We start from the raw sequence: 15615 nt of genomic DNA, 5'->3' as shown, positions 1-15615 counted from the left end.
CTTTACAGATTTGGGATGGGGCTGGGGGCTGTAAAAGAAAGAATACAGTTAATAATAAACATAATTATACTTACCTCTCCAGCGAATCGTCCTCCCGTCCCGCTGTCTCCCAGTCGCATCTGCTTCCGGGGCTGCTCATTACCTTCTGGCGGTATTCACTGCACTCGGCAGTCTTTGGCTTTTTCCTGCAGTGTTCGTGCAGTGATGTCATATTTAAATATTTATAATGTTTATTATTAATTTTATTCTTTCTTTTACAGACCCTGGACCTGAACTGAACCCGAACTGTAACAAGGGTTTCCCATGGAAACCCATGTTTGGGACCTTGTGACCGAACACTATGTGTTCGGTATGGATCCAGAACTTTAATCTCACAACCTCTCCCTACCCCTTATCTGACCACCATCTACTCACCTACTCTTCCTTGTCCTCCTCACCTGCCCCCCACGTACAGCCAGTACCACATCCTCGCAGAAACTTTGCACACCTACACATTCACAGACTCTCAGACTCTCTTCTACCCCTGTCTTCCATATCTTCACTCCACTACACGGATAGCGCCACCGCTTTCTATAACTCCACCCTCACATCAGCCATAGACTCAGTCACCCCTCTCATGCATGGCAAAGTGCGACAAATAAATAGGAAACCCTGGCATAACAACCTCACCAAGAAACTCCGACAAGCATCCAGGGTCGATGAGCGGCATTGGAAAAAAACACGCCTGCCAGACAACTTCACCACTTTCAAACAAGCTACACTTGCCTTCAAACTAGCCCTCACTTCTGCTAAACAGACCTATTTCACTAACCTTGTATCTTCACTATCCTACAACTCAAAACAACTGTTCAGCACATTTAACTCTCTCCTCCGCCCACCACTGCCACCTCCAACTCCCCTAATCTCTTCTGAGGACCAAACAAGGCAAACCTTTACTTTTCCACCACCCCAACCACTCCATATACCAGACCTCTGCCCTTCCCCAATAACTTCCCTCTCCAACATCACTGAAGGAGAACTTACTCGCCTCCTTTCCAAATCACACCTCACCACCTGTGCACTTGACCCCATCCCTTCCCACTTGCTCCCCAACCTCACTAACACACTCATTCCTGCCCTAACCCATCTCTTCAACCTATCGCTATCTTCTGGTACTTTCCCCTCTGCCTTCAAACATGCCACCATCACACCCATCCTCAAAAAAGCTAACCTTGACCCAACCTGCTATCGCCTCATATCACTGCTCCCGTTTGCTTCCAAACTCCTTGAGAGGCATGTCCATGGTCAACTTTCCTCCCACCTCTCATCTAACTCTCTCCTTGACAACCTCCAATCTGGCTTCCACCCCCACCACTCCACCGAAACTGCTCTGACCAAAATTGCTAATGACTTACTCACAGCCAAAGCTAACAGACAGTTCTCCATCCTCCTCTTTCTCGATCTGTCCTCTGCTTTCGACACAGTCGACCACCTCCTACTGCTACAGATTCTTTCTTCCCTCGGCATCAAAGGCCTTGCCCTGTCCTGGATTGCCTCATACCTTTCCGACCGCACATTTAGCGTTTCCCACTCACACACTACCTCCTCACCCTGCCCACTCTCTGTTGGAGTCCCTCAAGGCTCTGTCCTAGGGCCTCTACTTTTTTCCATCTATACCCTTGGCCTAGGACAACTCATAAAGTCCCATGGCTTCCAGTACCACCTATACGCGGACGACACTCAGATCTACCTCTCTGGCTCAGATGTCGCCTCTCTTCTGTCCAGAATCCCAGAGTGTCTGTCAGACATATCCTCCTTCTTCAACTCTCGCTTCCTAAAACTCAATGTAGACAAAACCGAACTCATCATCTTTCCCCCATCTCGCGTATCCCCCCTACCTGAACTATCTATTATAGTAAACGGCATCACACTCTCTCCCGCACCTGAAATCCGCTTCCTCGGGGTAACTCTCGATTCTGCCCTGTCCTTCAAACCGCACGTCCAAACCCTTGCCACCTCCTGTCACCTCCAACTCAAAAATACTGCCAGAATCCATCCCTTCCTCAGCCCGCAATCTACTAAAACTCTTGTGCATGCCGTCATCATCTCCCGCCTCGATTACTGCAACACCCTCCTCTGTGGCCTCCCCGCTTACTCCCTTGCACCACTCCAGTCTGTCCTCAACTCTGCTGCTCGGCTAATCCACCTCTCTCCTTGCTACTCCCCTGCTTCACCCCTCTGCAAATCCCTCCACTGGCTCCCAATTCCCCAACGAATCCAGTTCAAACTACTAACACTGATCTACAAAGCCATCCACAACCTCTCCCCTCCCTATATCTCTGAACTAATCTCCCACTATCTTCCCTCATGTAATTTTCGATCCTCCCAAGACCTCCTTCTCTCCTCCACACTTATTCGTTCCTCACACAACCGCCTCCAAGATTTCTCCCGTATATCCCCCTTCCTCTGGAATTCCACGCCTCAACACGTCCGATTATCCACCACCCTCGGATCCTTCAGACGGAACCTGAAAACCCGTATCTTCAGGAAAGCCTACAGCCTGCAATAACCATTCTGCCGCCTCACCAACCGCCCGAGCTGCCGCCATGTCCCGACCACCCGAGCTGCCGCCATGTCACCGACCACCCGAGCTGCCACGTCACCGACCACCCGAGCTGCCGCCATGTCACTGACCACCTGAGCTGCCGCCATGTCACCGACCACCCGAGCTGCCGCCATGTCACTGACCACCCGAGCTGCCGCCACATCACCGACCACCCTAGCTGCCGCCACGACCACCCGAGCTGCTGCCACAACCATCCGAGCTGCCGCCTCACCACCACCAGTGCTGCAGCACACCTCCTGTCTCTTCTCCACTATCCTGAAGAATGTAAGTTCGCAAGGACAGGGTCCTCTCCCCTCTGTACCAGTCTGTCACTGTAAATTTGTTTACTGTTAACGATATCTATAACCCTGTATGTAAGCCCTTTTCACATGTACAGCACCATGGAATTAATGGTGCTATATAAATAAATAATAATAATAATAACTTTACAGTTCGGGTTCGCCCATCCCTAGTAATAACAAAATACTTCTATCTCAGAAACTTTATGTGATAGAGCAAAACTAAGCACATTTTGGAATCAGCATATCAAACTCCATAAAACAGACATATTACCTTTGTTGATGATTTTTTTGTGTTACCAGTGTTATCATCCAAGCTATTTCAACATTAGGGTTGTTCCTTTTGTGGAAAATGTATTTCATGCACAAACGCGGATAATGCAACGGAATTTTGGTTTTCAGAAAATAAAGGGCAGCCGGGGCATGTGCCCTGTGCGCAGCCGTCATGGGGGGCGCAGTCGGGCAGCCTAATGCGGGAGTCTGCAGTGTCTCCCCCGGTGGCTGCATTCTGCCGCCCCCCGAACTGAGAGTCAGCTGTCTTCTTCGCCAACTGTCAAACTGACAGCCAGCACAGAGAAGCTGCACCCCCCCACTCTTCCTCTCATTCAAACAGCAGCGCTGCTGGATGACAATCATTCAGCGGCCGGCTGTGCCAGAGAGAGAGGAAGCTGCCGACTGAGATGCTGCAGCAGAGCGGTGAGTGTGTGTGGTGATTGTGTGTTTGTGTGTGTAGCGCTGCGGGGAATATGCGGAGAGTTGAATGGTGTGTGTGTCTGTGTGTGTGTAGGGGGAGGAGAGGGCAATGATGGGCAGATGGGGAGAAGGCAATGATGGGGTGAGGAAATGATGGATGTGGTGGAAAGGGCAATTATGGGGATGGTGGGGGAGGAGGAAATGATGGAAGTGGTGGAATGGGCAATGATGGGAGTGGTGGTGGAAAAGACAATGATGTGGTGGTGGGGAAGGAGGAAATGTTGGAAGTAGGATGGGCAATGATGGGAGTGGTGGAGGGAAAAGACAATGATGGGGTGGTGGGGGAGGAAGAAATGATGGAGGTGGTGGAATGGGCAATGAAATGGGGTGGTGGGGGAGAAAGCAATTTTAGTGGTGGTAGAGAGGGCAATGATGGAGGTGTGAAGAGGGCAATGATGGGGTGGGGGAGAGGATAATATTGGGATGTGTGGGGAGAATTTGAGTGGGGATGGGGGCTTTACTATGTGGGGAGAATTGGAGTGGCGATGGGGGTATTTAATGTGTGGGGAGAATTGTAGTGGGGATAGATTGTGTGGGGAGAATTGGAGTGGGGATGGGGGGATTTATTGTGTGGAGAGAATTTGAGTGGGGATGGGGGGATTTATTATGTGTGGGGAGAATTGGAGTGGGGATGGGGGATTTATTATGTGTGGGGAGAATTGGAGTGGGGATGGGGGTGTTTAATGTGTGGGGGGAGATTTGGAGTGGGGATGGGGGATTTAATGTGTGTGGGGAGATTTGGATGGAGATGGGGTTATTTATTGTGTGTGGGAAGATTTGTAGTGATTGAAAGAAGGTGGAGGGCACCGCACATTATTTAAAAGCATGAGGGCTCACCATGGGCTTGTAATTGAACATAGCAACCAAGAGAAGAAAAAAGATCATGCCCACATATGCGGGAACACCTCAACAAATCCAGAATATATAGTTTATAATTTTATTAGTATCAAAAAATACATACATATGCAAGACAAAAAGCACACAAAGGGTTAAAAACACTAAAACTACAACATGCAACACAGACCTATACTTGAGTCATGCCCTCATATAGGAGCAATGACAACCCACATCTGGATTCCCCAAAGCAATAAAATGCAATGCAATACAATGTAATATGGCTCCTACAATAAAGTTGATGTATATAACCGAGCCAGAGCAAACAGGATCAATATATATACATATATAACCAGACGAATATCACAGTACCATATAGGCCCAAGAGGGACAAAAGATTGTCTTGGCACAAAATACGTGCCTATTCCAAAACACCAAAGACAAAGCCTTAAAAATTGGCATAACTGCAGAAAAGTTCTATGTTTTTTGGGAAGAAATCAGGTGTACAGAACTGATAATCCGACCAATGTGTCCCTATGCCCAGAGTTCAATGTATCCCTGTGCTCAAAGTCCAAATGCTCAAGCCGGAGCCATATATGCAATGGGGAAAACAAGAAGAGAAGTGGGAAAGAATAGCTATTCTTTCCCTGAGGAAGCCACAACTCTTGCGGCGATACGCGTGGGAACCTATCCCACATCTCTTCTTGTTTTCCCCATTGTATATATCTACCAATGTGATATATCATGGCACATTTTTTCCCAATGTCTTTCTTATAACATTATCTGAAGTAATTGAGGCATGCAGGTCTTTGGATGTTATCGTGGGCCCTATTGTGACCTCTTGGATGAGTTGTTGCTGCGCTCTTGGGGTAATTTTGGTTGGCGGGCCACTCCTGGGAAGGTTCACCACTGTTCCATGTTTTTGCCATTTGTGGATAATGATTCTTACCGTGGTTCTCAAAGCTTTAGAAATGGCTTTATAACATTTTCCAGACTGATAGATTGCAATTACTTTGTTTCTTATTTGTTATAGAATTTCTTTGGATAGCAGCATGATGTCTAGCTTTTGAGAATCTTTTGGTTGACTTCACTTTGTCAGGCAGGTCCTATTTACGTGATTTCTTGCTTGAGAACAGATGTGGCGGTAAGCAGGCCTGGGTGTGGCAAGGGAATTTGAACTCAGCTTTCCAAAGATGTGATAAACCACAGTTAATTTATGTTTTAAGTGGGAGGACATCACATTTTTATACAGGACCCAGTAGGTTTGGACTTCTTTTCCCTTAATAATAATGACCTTAATTGAAAAACTGCACTTTGTGTTTACTTGTGTTATCTTTGTCTAATGTTTAAATTAGTTTTGTGATCTGAAACATTTTTAAGTGTGACAAAGATGCAAAAGAATAGGAAATCAGGAAAGGGGCAAACACTTTTTCATCACTTATGCTTTTGTAGCATTATATGCATTGTCTTATATATAGTAATTTTTACATCCATTCATGTCTAGTTATCTATCTTTTATAATTAACATAAATAATATATATATTTTATTGCGCAGTGATTTAAAGGGAACCTGTCACCAGGTTTGGCTGATATAAGATACGGCCACCGCTTTTCAGGGCTTTTCTACAGTATTCTACAATGCTGTAGATAAGCTCCCGATCAGACCTGAAAGATAAGAAAAATAAGTTTTATTATACTCACCCGGGGGGTGGTCTGGTCCGATGGGTGTCACATGTCCGGCACCTCCCATCTTATGATCGCCGCCCTCCTGTTGCTTCATGGCTCTCAGCATCGCACTCCTGCACAGGCGTACTTATCTACCCTGTTGAGGGCAGAGGAAAGTACTGCAGTGCGCAGGCGCCGGGAAAGGTCAGAGAGGCACAGTGCCTGCGCACTGCAGTGCTTAGCTCTGCCCTCAAAAGGGCAGATAAGTACGCCTGTGCAGGAGCGTGATCCCGAGAGCCATGAAGCAAGCAGGAGGGCGACGATCATCGGACTGGATTATAGAATGCTGTAGGTAAGCCATGAAAGGCGGTGGCTGTATCTTATATCAACCAAACCTGGTGACAGGTTTGTTTTAAATAATGCTTTTAAAACATTGATAACATATTTTTATACTTTTTTTTTATTTTTAATCTCTTTTTGCTGATATCTACTCATATTCAGATATCATAATTCATATACAATTCTTAGCACCAACATTATTGCACTGTCACTTTGTTGATATATCATTGTCTATGATATATATCAAATGTTTGTGCAATGTTATATACATTTTCTTTATGATGCCCTTTAATTGTGACTGTTTCATTTTTATTGGTATTGTATATTGTGCTCATATTATGTATACATATGAACTGATTATTTCCATGACGATACATTGCTGGCATATGATTATGCCTTAATAATGATGCACATGCGGGCTGTTCTCCCCCTTATTTCCGTCTTTGGTGATCTCTGCACATGACCCGGCGCCCGCTCACATGACTCACTGGGGTGTTGCTATTGGTCCTGTTACCCCGGCATCACCTCTGATGCCCCTGGTGATGTGACTGGTGGGTGAGTACTTGCTTGTACATGTGCCAATCAGCACTGTATATACAAGCCTCTTAAGCAGTCAACCCCTCCATGAGTTGGTAGGTTGTGAGTGGTTGCCTCATCAGTATTTTGCACCTGTATTGCTGCCATCTTTATTACATGGGTTACATGCATCCTGAGAGTACACTAGGCCTGGGCAGGTAAGCACTGCTGCCCCTTTTTGCTGTATTAATAAGCCAATCAGCACTGTCATCATATTTTCACTCACCTTATGAAGTTTTTTACATTGCTCTCTATTGGACCCCTGGAATTATAAATGGATGCTGGGTATAATGGGTAGCCACTACCCAAAAGAAGGCTAGTGTGCCAAAAAGTGCATCAGGGACTTGCTGGACCACTAACATTTCTAACATACAATTGTTTATTCTTTACCTTGGCCCTAACAGAGTCATGCAACTGCTATGTATGATAATTATGTGTATTTTCTGATTGTATCAGTGGATACTAACGCAGCTGCTGCAGTGTTTAGCAAGTTGCAGTGTTTGGGCTCAACGTTTAAAACTATTCTGCACTGTTATAAAATCATTTAATCATTTAGATATTATCTTTTGTTATTTGCAGTATACAACCCCTGGCAAAAATTATGGAGTCACTGGCCTTGGAGGATGTTCATTCAGTTGTTTAATTTTGTAGAAAAAAGCAGATCACAGACATGGCACAAAACTAAAGTCATTTCAAATGGCAACTTTCTGGTTTTAAGAAACACTAAAATAAATCAAGCACAAAAAATGTGGTAGTCAGTAATGGTTACTTTTTTTTAACCAAGCATAGGGAAAAAATTATGGAATCACTCAATTCTGAGGGAACAAATTATGGAATCATGAAAAACAAACAAAAAAACACTCCAACACATCACTAATATTTTGTTGCACCACCTCTGGCTTTTATTACAGCCTGCAGTCTCTGAGGCATGGACTTAATGAGTGCAAACAGTACTCTTCATCAATCTGGCTCCAACTTTCTCAGATTGCTTTTGCCAGATCAGCTTTGCAGGTTGGAGCCTTGTCATGGACCATTTTCTTCAACTTCCACCAAAGATTTTCAATTGGATTGAGATCCGGACTATTTGCAGGCCATGACATTGGCCTTATGTGTCTTTTTTCAAGGAATGTTTTCACAGTTTTTGCTCTATGGCAGGATGCATTATCATCTTGTAAACTGATTTCATCATCCCCAAACATCCTTTCAATTGATGGGATAAGAAAATTGTCCAAAATATCAACATAAACTTGAGCATTTATTGAAAATGTAATGACAGCCGTCTCCCCAGTGCCTTTACCTGATATGCAGCCCCATATCATCAATGACTGTGGAAATGTGCATGTTCTCTTCAGGCAGTCATCTTTATAAATCTCATTGGAACGGCACCAAACAAAAGTTCCAGCATCATCACCTTGCCCAATGCAGATTCGTGATTCATCACTGAATATGACTTTCATCCAGTCATCCACAGTCCATGATTGCTTTTCCTTAGCCCATTGTAACCTTGTTTTTTTCTGTTTAGGTATTAATGATGGCTTTCATTTAGCTTTTCTGTATGTAAACCCCATTTCCTTTAGGCGGTTTCTTACAGTTCGGTCACAGACGTTGACTCCAGTTTCCACCCATTTGTTCCTCATTTGTTTTGTTGTGCATTTCCTGTTTTGGAGACATATTGCTCTAAGTTTCTGGTCTTGACGCATTGATGTCTTCCTTGGTCTACCAGTATGCTTGCCTTTAATAACCTTTCCATGTTGTTTGCATTTGGTCCAGATTTTAGACACAGCTGACTGTGAACAACCAACATCTTTTGCAACATTGCGTGATGATTTACCCTGTTTTAAGAGTTTGATAATCCTCTTTGTTTCAATTGACATCTCTCGTGTTGGAGCCATGATTCATGTCAGTCCACTTGGTGCAACAGCTCTCCAAGGTGTGATCACTCCTTTTTAGATGCAGACTAACAACAAATCTAATTTGATGCAGGTGTTAGTTTTGGGAATGAAAATTTACAGGGTGATTGCATAATTTATTCCCTCAGAATTGAGTGACTCCATAATTTTTACCCTATGCTTGGTTAAATAAGTAACCATTACTGACTACAACATTTGTTATTCTTGATTTTTTTTTAGTGTTTCTTAAAGCCAGAAAGTTGCCATTTGAAATGTACAGTTTACATTTCACATTATGTTTCCCTCATTCTGAACATGAAAATAGCTTCTGCCCTGTGTTACTTATCTCATGGATCACTAAAACTGACTTTTTACTCCCTTCATGATTTATATGATGTGTACAAAAATGTGACTTCTCTTTAAAACCTTTCTCACATTTTCAATACTAAAATGGCTTCTCCACTGTATGAATTCTCTTATGTCTGAGAAGATGAGCTTTCGTAGAAAAACATTTGTCACATTCTGAACACGAAAATGGCTTTTCGCCAGTGTGAATTCTTTGATGTGTAACAAGATCATTTTTCCAAGAAAAACATTTTGCACATTCTGCACACGAAAATGGCTTCTCCCCTGTATGAATTCTCTGATGTTTAAGAAGATGAGATTTTCTATAAAAACGTTTCTCACAATCTGAACACGAAAATGGCTTCTCCCCTGTGTGAATTCTTTGATGTTTAACAAGTTCATTTTTCCTAGAAAAACATTTTTCACATTCTGAACACAAAAATGGCTTGTCCCCTGTGTGAATTCTCAGATGTGTAACAAGATTACCTTTGGTAGAAAAACGTTTACCACATTCTGAACACAAAAATGGCTTCTGCCCTGTGTGAGTTCTCTGATGTATAAGAAGATGAGATTTCAAAGAAAAACATTTCTCACATTCTGAGCATGAAAATGGCTTCTCCCCTGTGTGAATTCTTTGATGTTTAACAAGTTCATTTTTCCTAGAAAAACATTTCTCACATTCTGAACATGAAAATGGCTTCTCCCCTGTGTGAATTCTCAGATGTACATCAAGTTCACCTTTTGCAGAAAAACATTTCCCACATTTTGAACATGAAAATGGCTTCTCCCCTGTATGAGTTCTCTGATGTCTAAGAAGATGACATTTCAAAGTAAAACATTTCTTACACTCTGAACACGTAAATGGCTTCTCCCCTGTGTGAGTTCTCTGATGTCTAACAAGTTTTGCTGTCTGGTTAAAACATTTCCCACATTCTGAACACGAAAATGGCTTCTCTCCTGTGTGAATTCTCAGATGTATAACAAGTACAGACTTATTAGAAAAAGATTTCCCACATTCTGAACACGAAAATGGCTTCTCTCCGGTGTGAATTCTCTGATGTATAACAAGTATAGACTTCTTAGAACAACATTTCCCACATTCTGAACACGTAAATGGCTTCTCCCCTGTGTGAATTTTGTGATGTCTAACAAGTTTTTCTTTCTGATTAAAACATTTCCCACATTCTGAACATAAAAATGGTTTCTCTCCTATGTCAGCGATTTCATTTTCAACAGCCCTTCCGTGACTTTTGTTTTGCCTATTTGTCTTTGATAAAGCAGAAGAAAGGACCTTGACTTGAGGTGTAATAACATGTTCTTCACATGCATCTGTTGCAAAATCTGAGAGTATCAGATGTCCTTCTGAGCTACTGGTACAGTCATCTGCCAAGAATAACATTGATTGTATTATTTTTCAGTAACTCTGCATTGGAATTATATTAATATTTATATTATTCTATACAGTCATAGCCAAAATTGTTGACACCCTTGAAATTGTTCCAGAAAATGAAGTATTTCAATGACACATGTTTTGTTATATATCTGTTTATTTCCTTTTTTCCTAGGTGGGACAACACATAAAACAAAGGAAAAAGGCAAGTTGTAGATAATTTCCCACAAAATCCCAAAAATGGGCCAGACAAAATTGTTTGCACCCACAACTTAATATTTGGTTGTGCACCCTTTGGAATATATAACTGCAATCATTTGCTTCCTATTACCATCATCAAGCTCCTCACACCTCTCAACTGGAATTATGGACCACCCATCTTTTGCAAACACTTCCGGGTCTCTCATATTTGAAGAGTGCCTTCTCCCAAAAGTAATTTTAAGCTCTGTCCACAGGTATTCAATGGGATTTAGATATGGACTCATTGCTGGCCACACTCCAGAACTTCATTTCCATCAATTTCTGGGTGTTTCATGAAGTATGTTTGAGGTCATTGTTCTGTTGGAAGACCAATGACCTAGGATGCAAACCCAGCTTCCTGACACTAAATTGTGACCCAAAATCCTTTGGTAATCTTCAGATTTCATGATGCCTTGCATACATTCAAAGCATCAAGTGCCAGAGGCAGCAAAACAACCCCACAACATCTTTGAACCTCATCCATATTTAAATATAGGTACTGTGTTCTGTTTTTGTAAGCCTCATTTTGTTTAAAGTAAAAGTAGAATGATGTGCTTCACCATAAAGCTCTCCTATCTTGGTCTCATCAATCCACAAGATTCCCAGAAGGATTTTGGCTTACTCGCATATATTTTGGCAAACTGCAGTTTACCTTTTTTATGTCTCTATGTCATCAGTGGGTTTCAATCTCATGCCATAGCGTTTTATTTCATTCAAACGTCAACGGATAGTTTGCGCTGATGCACCCTGAGCCTGCAGGACATCTTGGATTTCTTTGGAATTTGATTGAGGTTGCTTATCCACCATCCTGCCTTGCAACATTTCATCAATTTTTCTCTGCCATCCATGTCCTGGTAGATTAGCTACGGAGCCATGGGTTGTAAACTTCTTGATTATGTTCCGTACCATGGACAAAAGAACATCAAGATATAAGGAGTTGTAACCTTCAGATTGTTAATATTGTTCAACAATTTTTATTCTCAAGTCCTCAGACAGTTTTCTTCTCTTTCTGCTCTATATGCTTAGTGTGACACACACTGCAAAGATTGAGTCAACTTCTCACCTTTCTATCTGTTTTCAGGGTGTCATATTGCCTACACTTGTTACTAGCCGCAGGTGAATTTGAACAAGAATCAGTTCCATGAAACAAAGTTGCTTGCCCACAATTTTGGAAAGATGCCAACAATTTTGTCCTGCCCATTTTGGGATTTTGTGTGAAATTATGTCCAATTTGTTTGTTTTTTTTACCATTTTTGTGTTGTTCTAATACACACAAAGGAAATAAACATGTGAACAACAAAACATGTGTAATTGCAATTATTTTCTGGAACAATTTCAAGGGTGCCAACACTTTTGGCCATGATAGTACTTTATAACATTTCCATACAAACCATAATACAATTAAATTATTAAGAGATTAAGGCAGTGGACCACAAAAAATGGCTTGATAGGTTATGTTCTTCAAATTTTCTCTTCTTTATTGTAGCCTCTTTCTCTGTAGGATCATGTTTCACTGGGCCTGTCACCAAATGTTTCAAGTTACATGTTCAGAGAAAATGCAGTAAAGGGCCTGTAATTACTTTTCTTAGGAGACTACAGCTTACTATATACTACTTACACTCTCATTGGACCAGCACATTTGAAGAACATATTGGCCATGTATTCATAAGCCATCACTTCGGAGGAAGTGTAAGATTTTGTATTATTGGTAAATGCAACTAAACAGTGGATACAAGAAAGGAGAACAAGTCCTTTAATTTCTTTTATATGCCATGCAAGCCAATAGAACCACTGCCCTTAAATACAAATATGGGAGCACTGCAGAATATGAAAATTTTTGCAGCAGTGTCCTCTACAAGCCATGATTGCCAGTCCCTGATTCTTTTCTACATTACCTAAACTTACAGTGGTGTTTAAAAATTTGCGAACCCTTCAAAATTTTCCTCATTTCTGCATAAATTTGACCTAAAACTACATCAGATTTCAGAATAAAACAAGCTAAAGAGACACAAATGAGTTAAAAAATAGATTTTTTCTTTTTTAATTCAGGAAAATTAACCAATATTACAGGACGTTGAGTGTCAAAAGTGTTAGAAACTTTAGCTTCGGTGTCTGTTGTGATTTCCTTGCGCAGCAATATCTTCATTGAAATGGCTATAGTAATTATTGATTTTTCTTGCACATTGACTTGAAGGAATTTTAGCCCATTCCTCCCTAGTAGGGATGAGTGAACTCGTGAATGTTCAGGTTCCTCGGGTTCGGCCAAACTTGTGCTCAAAATTCAGTTTGGTACACAAACTTGACCCCAAAAGAAATAGAAGTCAATGGCGACTCGAATTTCAGTACTTTAAAATGGCTGTAAAATGTTCATAGTAAGGGCTAAGCGGCTGTGCATTGCCATTCACCTCACCGTGCCAAGTGGTGTTTTCTCTCCGCCTGCCACTTCTGAAACTGCCCGCGCAGCGAGCCGCTCTCTCTTCAGACCCACCCCCCATGCTGTTCCGTTACATGCTTTTTTCCTTGGAGTACAGTAAATCAGGGTATGAATCACACACAGAGTATAATTTTTTTTAGGTTCACGAATGGCACAGGCACAGTGGTAGAGTAAAATAATTTTTTAGGCATACTACTTTTACAGACACAGCGGTAGAGTAAAAGTATTTTTTAGGCCTGGCCACAACGTGTACAGAGACTGCAGCAGAGTAAAATTCATTTTTAGGTCCATAAATGGCACAGACAATGCAGCAGAGTTTAATTATTTTTTAGGTCCGGCCACAACTTGTACAGACACAGCGGAAGAGTAAAATTATTTTTCAAGCCTGGTCACAACTTGTACAGACACAGCGATAGAGTATAATTATAATTTTAGGTCCGCTACTCAACACACACGGCTGCAGAATAAACACAGAGCCTTAGGCCACCGTCACACTAGCAGGATTTGGTCAGTATTTTACATCAGTATTCGTAAGCCAAAACCAGGAGTGGGTGATAAATGCAGAAGTGGTGCATATGTTTCTATTATACTTTTCCTCGTTTTGTTCCACTCCTGGTTTTGGCTTACAAATACTGATGTAAAATACTGACCAAATACTGGTAGTGTGACGGCAGCCTTAAAGGCACAGTACTCCTGCAGGCAGGGGTGCAGAGTATACACAAAGGCTTAAAGGCACAGTACTCTCACAGATATGGGTGCAGAGTACACACAGTGGCTTTTTGGCACAGTATTCCCACTAAAACAAGTGCAGAGTACACACAGCGGTTTAATGGTACAATACTCTCACAGATATAGGTGCAGAGTACACACCCGTGATCTGGCATTTACAGGTAGGGTCACATGGTGGTGCCAATACCTGGCATGGCTGCGATGCCTCCGAAGTGCCCACAGCCTCAAAACTTGCTGATTGCCTGCGCTGTAGACTTTCAACAAACTATATTTTGGCTGCGCTATAGACTTTGAACAAACTTTATTTGACATCCAAACCCAAACAGTAAGCCTACATTCAGTGACCCTCCCTGAAAAATCAACCCAGCCTAACGGCCAGACAATTCAACCCAGGTGTCCATACTGTTCACAGGGGAAAAACTAGACATGAGTACTAAAATGGAAAGAGGATGTCACTGTAAGAGGATATATCACGAAAATCCATCCACATATAGTAAATGTTGGGTGTCAATGAGTATAATATATACCTCTAAATCAGTATGAAACCTAACTAAACATATACTCAATATAAAAGATTAGTGAATATATATTGGTGATATCCATTCAAATAGACCAAACCCTGTGGAGCTAGAAGAAAATGCTTAGCTTATACATATTGCAGCATAGTTCCAAAGGGGTTCATCAGGGGATCCCACAGTGAGGAAGAAAAAATACCTGATACGGAAGTGCATCATCAAAGAGAGCTAATCTTGGAACATAAATGCGTTCCACAGATATGCTGAATACCAGAAAAGAACTATTCAGAGCTAAAATGATGCTCTTGGGTGAAAAACATGTACATATACAAATGTAATAAGGCACACAAAGGAAAACATTAGATATCTATATATGATGAAAATAAATGTATATCAGAAGACCTCATATTAGACTGGATTGCATCAGAGACACTTTCCAGATATCTGATGGGTTAAGAAGGAGCAATCCCTTATTCATCAATATTGAAAAAGCGCATTCATATTAAGATTTATACGCTACAGGATGCTATTCTATATGATATACACTGCGTAATTATAGCTGACCATTCTAAGCTATTCGTTAACGCCTCCCGGATAGACTGACTCCAACCAGAAGATCCACCCGCCTCCCTTTATTTATGAAATTAATAAACCTCATCTTGTTGGACCAGAGACGTTAACTGTGTGTATGCTACTGGCTACCAAATAGCATGGATTCCTACATTATACAGTAAATTATAGTAATATTAGTTTATTTTCATCATTAAAAAATTATATTTTTCACTTGTTTGATTTGCTTCTTTCTTCTGCTTTTAGGACGTTTGTTAAAATCTGATGTAGTTTTAGGTCAAATATATGCAAAAATATAGAAAATTCGGAAGGGTTCGCAAACTTTCAAAGTCAAACTACAGTTTTAAATCACTGAAAAGTCCCTGGCTAGCCCAGCTTCCCCTTCATCTTCAACATCTGACCCAGCTGCTCTTACTCCCCTTGCTTTTGTCTCCCTTTCTTATTTCCTTTTAT

General features: G+C 41.7%; 1 protein-coding gene across 3 annotated transcripts in view; it reads right to left on the bottom strand.

The window, feature by feature from the left end:
- Positions 1 to 9175: 9175 nt before the first annotated feature.
- Positions 9176 to 15615, bottom strand: part of LOC143767228 (uncharacterized) — a 28310-nt gene continuing 21870 nt past the window's right edge. For all 3 annotated transcript variants that reach the window (XM_077255395.1, XM_077255397.1, XM_077255396.1), the window contains one exon: positions 9176 to 10667. In XM_077255395.1, coding sequence (XP_077111510.1) covers positions 9385 to 10667 — 1283 coding nt within the window. In that variant the 3' untranslated portion in view covers positions 9176 to 9384. The remainder of the gene's footprint in view (positions 10668 to 15615) is intronic.

Source organism: Ranitomeya variabilis, chromosome 4 (assembly GCF_051348905.1).
Source record: "Ranitomeya variabilis isolate aRanVar5 chromosome 4, aRanVar5.hap1, whole genome shotgun sequence".
NCBI lineage: Eukaryota > Metazoa > Chordata > Amphibia > Anura > Dendrobatidae > Ranitomeya > Ranitomeya variabilis.
Note: the sequence above shows the minus strand (reverse complement) of the source record. Positions and strands in the feature narration are given on the sequence as shown.